Source organism: Callorhinus ursinus, unplaced genomic scaffold (genome assembly GCF_003265705.2).
Source record: "Callorhinus ursinus isolate GAN/ISIS: 27379988/994484 unplaced genomic scaffold, GSC_fseal_2.0 scaffold16, whole genome shotgun sequence".
Classification (NCBI taxonomy): domain Eukaryota; kingdom Metazoa; phylum Chordata; class Mammalia; order Carnivora; family Otariidae; genus Callorhinus; species Callorhinus ursinus.
Genome location: NW_027397078.1, coordinates 38,449,576 through 38,456,081, shown reverse-complemented (window position 1 = coordinate 38,456,081; position 6,506 = coordinate 38,449,576). Strand labels below are relative to the sequence as shown.

The window sequence follows — 6,506 nt, the reverse complement described above, 5'->3', positions numbered from 1 at the left end:
AAGAAGAAGATAGCAGGAGGGGAAGAATGAAGGGGAGTAAATCGGAGGGGGAGACGAACCATGAGAGACGATGGACTCTGAGAAACAAACTGAGGGTTCTAGAGGGGAGGGGGGTGGGGGGATGGGTTAGCCTGGTGATGGGTATTAAAGAGGGCACGTTCTGCATGGAGCACTGGGTGTTATGCACAAACAATGAATCATGGAACACTACATCAAAAACTAATGATGTAATGTATGGTGATTAACATAATAAAATTTAAAAAAAAATCACATTGAGATACCACCTTACACCAGTTAGAATGGCAAAAATTGACAAGGCAAGAAACAACAAATGTTGGAGAGGTTGTGGAGAAAGGGGAACCCTCTTACACTGTTGGTGGGAATGCAAGTTGGTACAGCCACTTTGGAAAACAGTGTGGAGGTGCCTCAAAAAATTAAAAATAGAGCTACCCTATGACCCAGCAATTGCACTCCTGGGTATTTACCCCAAAGACACAGAGGTAGTGAAAAGAAGGGCCATATGCACCCCAATGTTCACGGCAGCAATGTCCGTAATAGCCAAACTGTGGAAAGAGCCGAGATGCCCTTCAACAGACGAATGGATAAAGAAGATGTGGTCCATAGATACAATGGAATATTACTCAGCCATCAGAAAGGATGAATACCCAACTTTTACATCAACATGGAGGGGACTGGAGGAGATGATGCTAAGTGAGATAAGTCAAGCAGAGAAAGTCAATTATCATATGGTTTCACTTATTTGTGGAACATAAGGAACAGCAGGGAGGACGTTAGGAGAAGGAAGGGAAAAATGAAGGGGGTAAATCGGAGGGGGAGACGAACCATGAGAGACGATGGACTCCGAGAAACAAACTGAGGGTTCTAGAGGGGAGGGGTGCGGGGGGATGGGTTCGCCTGGTGATGGGTATTAAGGAGGGCACGTACTGCATGGAGCACTGGGTGTTATATGAAAACAATGAATTGTGGATCACTACGTCAAAAACTAATGATGCATGGTGACAAACATAACATAATAAAATAAAATTAAAAAAAACAGGAGAAGTATGCATGTATGTAAAGGGATCAAAATAAACACAAACGCCTTAGAATAATCATATTAAAAGTATTATAACCTCTGCATTATATATTATAAATCACTGTTCAGAGAAAATTTGAAAAACCTGAATAAAGTTATATGTCAAGTGGAGATTTTTAAGATGTGAATTTTGCAGTCATTACCATATAGATTGATTGTAATTTCAACAAAGATCTTACAAAGGTTTTGTGGAGATTGGCAAATTGATGCAAATACTGATATAAAAATACAAAGGGCCAAGAAGAGTCAAGACAATCTGAAAATGAAGTAAAAAAAACGAGAACTATGATTAAAAATATTTACAAATCGGGCACCTGGGTGGCTCAGTTGGTTAAGCGACTGCCTTCGGCTCAGGTCATGATCCCAGGCTCCTGGGATCGAGTCCCGCATCGGGCTCCCTGCTCAGCGGGGAGCCTGCTTCTCCCTCTGACCCTCCCCCCTCTCATGTACTCTCTGTCTCTCTCTCTCATTCTTGCTCTCTCAAATAAATAAATAAATCTTTAAAAAAAAATGCAAGCTCAGACAACACGGAGTTATCAAAACGCAGGTGCCAGAAGAGCTCAAGTCAAAAAGATGGGAATTGCACACGGCAGAGAGAGGGGGGGCGCACTGGGACAATCGTGCCCTGCAAGTGGGAATGGCCGGTGCAACCACTGTGGGAAACTGTCGGTGTCTTCCAAAGCTCCGCATGCTCGAATCACCCAAGAGTGCCCCCCTCGTCCGGGAGAATATGTACATCAAAGGCCTGTGTTCACAGCAGCACTGTGCTGCAGAGCCCATCAGCAGGACAAACCAAATCCCCCAGCACCGGCTGAAAAGAGCCATCAGTGGAGCTCTACCAGGGGCTAGGAGCAGCACTAGACATGGATGAATTAGTGCGTCCTGCAACAGAATGCGTCCGTTTCCCATTTCCTGTATCGTGTTCACTGCAAGAAGCCCAGTACACACCGTATGGGTTCAAGTTGTATACATTTCAAATATCGGCAAAACCAACCTTCACGTTCAGAAGTCATGATGGCAGTGCTTGCTCTTGTATGCTTAAGATGTATTCTCAATGTTTATATTTCTATTTCATTATAAAAGATGTTTATATTTTCAATATTATGGCAATGTTTTACTATTGATATATCAATGATATACAGTTCTAATCTAAAATTGGTAAATAGAATAAACTTTGTAATTTAATATTTATTCTAAAACCTATTAAACTTAGGAATAGGAATATATATTAATGAATAATTTTTAATTTAATAAATAACACTGAATAAATACAAGTTAGTTTTAATTAATATATATGAGAGTAATAAAACATTAATATTCATTGTAATATTATTTTAGCTGCAGAATGCATGTCGGCAGCTTGGAAGAAAATTCTGGAACAAGAACTCCAACACCAATATTCCTTTTTTTTTTTATACACGTAGGTTCCATGCCCAGCATGGATCCCACGATGGGGCCTGAATTCACAGCCCTGAGATCAAGACCTGAACTAAGATCAAGAGTCAGATGCTCAACCGATTGAGCCATCCAGGCGCCCTTCTAACTCCGATATTCTGTGCGGCACACGGGCTGATATCCTGAGTAACACTGCACTTCAGAAGAACTGGAAGAACTGTTAAAACCCAACTCTTAAAACAATCTATTTTTCTTTTGTTTTCAAAGGCATACGAGTGATAAACATGGAAATATAGATCAGATAATTCCAAAAATACTATTTCAATAACACAAAAAAAATCTTAATAAAGAAAACCAAAGGAAATGAATTTATCCTAAAGACAACTATACAAACAAATACTCAAACAGAATTAATTCTAAGGGTAAATCTTCCTTGCAGTATTAACTGTAAAATGGAAACTCTGAAGGCCTCCAAGAGTTTGGCTGTAGTGGAATGATGGTGTTTTAGGATATTGTTGTGTGTCCCTACACAGCAGCGAGTTAAACATGGCACCACAAATACAGGATAACGCAGAATGCTCCCATGTTATATGAAAGTGCGTATGTTCTACATAAAAATATTATATATCTGTGTGAATAAAAACAAATGAGGGAAGAACAGAAGTGTAGGAAACTTTCAAAAGGACATCTGCCAAAACGCCGTTTCTAAGAGATAGTACTGAAGTAAGTGACTTCTTTCTCTATTTTCCAAGTTATTGGGGTTGTGCATCTTTTTTTAAAAGATTTTATTTACTTATTTATTTGAGAGAGAGAGAGAGAGAGAGAGCACAAGCAGGGGGAGCGGCAGGCAGAGGAAGAGGGAGAAGCAGGCTTCCCGATGAGCAGGGAGCCCAATGCAGGGCTCAATTCCAGGACCCTGGGACCATGACCTGAGCCGAAGGCAGACGCTTAACGACTGAGCCACCTAGGCGCTCCTGTGCATCTTTTTTTAAACTTAATATCAACACGGTGGTGGGAGCGCCTGGGTGGCTAGTCGGTTAAGCGTCTGCCTCTTGGTTTCAGCTCAGGTCATGATCTCACGGTCATGAGATCGATCCCCACTTTGGGCTCTGTGCTGATCATTGAGTCTGCTTAGATTCTCCCTCTCCCTCTGCCCCTCCCCTCGCTCATGTTCTCTCTCTCTCTCTCTCTCTCTCTCTCTCTCTAAAATAAATAAATCTTTAAAAAAAACTGTCAACACCATGGCTCAACCTTGACTTTTTCACTAGCCACCTGATGTCGCTGGGCTACTTGATGCAGATAACAAATCATCAGAGAATGTATGCGCACCTTCGGTCTTTTTCCAGTAGACCTTCACCTGCAGTTGGTTGTCTTGATAGAAGGGGGCTCCGATTTCCAGGAGGCGCGCGGGCCGTCGTTGCTGGAAAGGAGGCTGCATGTGCATCACGCTCTTTCTGGTTTTCCCAGGCTGCTCTTCTGCAACAAAGTACAACATTGTGATTTCCTGGTCAGAAAGAATCGGTAATCAGTACACGTTCGCTGGGCGGGAAAGCTGCTCTGATTTAAAAGAGGTATGGCTGGTATTTTTCATTATATATGTATTTTTTGTAGCTGTGAAGAAAGTAAGTGAAATACTATGAAAATACCAACTGGCCTGGGAACAACACAGAGAGCTTTTCATAGACGTACCAGCATTAGACATCAATGCCCGGAGCGAGGCCCTAAATGTTCAGTCGACTTTGTACATGAAATACTAGGAGTCGGCAAATGCAGTGCAGTGATACATTAGATTGGGAATGGAGTTGAAGGGTGCATTGATTCACTCATTCATGCTTTCCCGTCAGTACTTAGTGACCACTTCCTAAGCATCAGGCAGTGAGCCAGAGGCCGTACATACAAAGCTCAGGCACCCGGGGCTCCTGCAAGACCACCAGGCAGGTGTGCACGTGATCCCACACACAGTGCAGAGTGCTCCCAAAGGCTCGCTCACAGGACATCGTCGAGGAGAGAACACACAGGGAGGAGGGAAGGAGTTGTTTGCGTCTCACAAGCTGCTGCTGCCTATTCTTTGGAAAAGTAACCAAAGAGTGTCTTGGGAACAAGAGTTATAACAATGGGACGGGACGGTTGCCGTAGGAGAGGGGATGCTTTAGGAAAGACGAGACTGAGTACGTGTGCATAGTCACTGCTATTTCTTAACATGATCTTCCCCCGTGGTCAGTGTCAACACTGCATTCACCGCGTACTTACTGCAAAGCAAGGACAGTGTAAACGTGGTTCAGAATGATCCCAAGCCTCAGATGTCCCACACGCAGTGGCACTCAGAGAAAGTCTCTAATCGAACAGAACACCAGGAAACATTCTTCCGAATCAGGTAATTCAAACTTTGATTTCCACCACCCTAGGCTAGGCTGTTTCTTCTCCGTCGCTGTGCTGTGGCACGATCTGGCTCTGGTTTTAGTGTTGTTTCTATTTTGCTGTTTTAATGTAGCGGCATCTTTCCCATTTGTGCCCTTCTTAATTCCTACAATCTGTCGGGCTCCTTCGTCAGTACGTTTCAGACCCCGTTAGCTCAGAATGCACCAGCCCACGCTCCTTGTCCGTGCCGGGTACAACCCTTTGACCTCCCAAAGTCCCCACCTGCCATCCTCAGAGATGATTTCCCATGATGTACGGAAACAAACCGTCCTCAGCATATCCATATTCTCCCAGCTTTCAATCACTTTTCCCCCCCTTCAATTTGTTCCTCCAGCTGAATCTTGAACCCCGGGAGCGGCAGACCCTATTCGAACCTCCCTGGATTTCCACTGTTCCATATGCTTGTTTCTCCAGGGCACATTTCCCTCTGCTGCAGCAAGACCAATCCACCTAATGTTTTCTCCAGGTGTACACCTGGTGCTCTTTGGTGTGCTTGACGACCATTCTATTTCTATTCATACAGCTGTCCTATGTTCAGTTAATTTGCTAGAGTGGCTCACAATCAACTGTTTAGTCGAGGGCTGGGCAGCAAATAGTTTTGGCTTCGGGGCCCGCACGGCCTCACCCAAGTACTGAGCTCTCATGATGACACAAAAGCAGCCACAGGTGATCTGTGAACAAGGGAGTGTGGCCGTGGGCCAATACCGTTTTATTTACAAAAACCGGCGGTGGGCCGGATGTGGCCTCTGGGCCATCGTTTGCAGACCCCCAAGGAAGTGACGTTAGCCTGCACATATTAAACACAAAAACCGTGAGGTTCAAAAATACTAAGCACAGTGTCCGGTTTCACGCAATTCAAGCAGTAGTGAGGTTGAGCTGTAATCCCAGGGCCGTCTCATGTCAAGCTCACGCTCCCCCATCACCACCCACCCCCTCCTTTTAGAGAGCAAGGTGATTATCTCCGTGGTTTAGTAATAAGGATCTCAGAACGTTCCACTGGCCTCAAATCTCTCCTTTACCCAACCCCTAGTTTTGGAAGTGGCATGGTCAGAAATTCCACAGGACTTTCCTGCTTTCTGATTCCCAGTAGCCTTGTGGAGAACAGTTTGAGCTGCACCGATTGTCTACCGATAAGAACCCTTCCCGACAGTTCTGTGAGGTTCGTGGGCTTGGGAAGACAAGAGCACGGGGGAATGATGCCGGTGGGGGAGAAGACTCCTGACCTGTGGTGAGGCCGGATGAGGAGGGGAAAGCTGAGGACCACGGGAGGAAACCCGCATCGACCACCCGCTGGTCCTCACACCAGCACACGCCCTGAATCATCTACACAACGATTCAAAGGAAAGCGACACACGTGACCCAGGTTCTAAGGTACAATGTTGTACTTTAAACAGTTCAAATAAACGTTTGGATCCCCAAGAACATTTATGAGGTTCCAGTCTTCTGCACCCAAATCCAGTGTGTGTACTGGGGGTTTATCACACTGCCGGCTGACCTCAAACACCACCAGGGTGTCCTACAGTTCAGCTCAGTTCGGACACCATCTACCCTAAGACAGCATCGGATCCCCTAGGGACACCATCCACGTCAGGGGGGG

General features: G+C 45.0%; 1 protein-coding gene across 3 annotated transcripts in view; it reads right to left on the bottom strand.

Moving 5' to 3' along the window:
* Positions 1-6,506, bottom strand: part of ANOS1 (anosmin 1) — a 184,731-nt gene that overhangs the window by 24,358 nt on the left and 153,867 nt on the right. For 2 of the 3 annotated variants that reach the window (XM_025857805.2, XM_073902138.1), the window contains one exon: positions 3,821-3,967. In XM_025857805.2, the coding sequence (XP_025713590.2) occupies positions 3,821-3,967 (147 nt within the window). The remainder of the gene's footprint in view (positions 1-3,820; positions 3,968-6,506) is intronic. The other variant, XM_073902137.1, reaches the window with a different exon arrangement.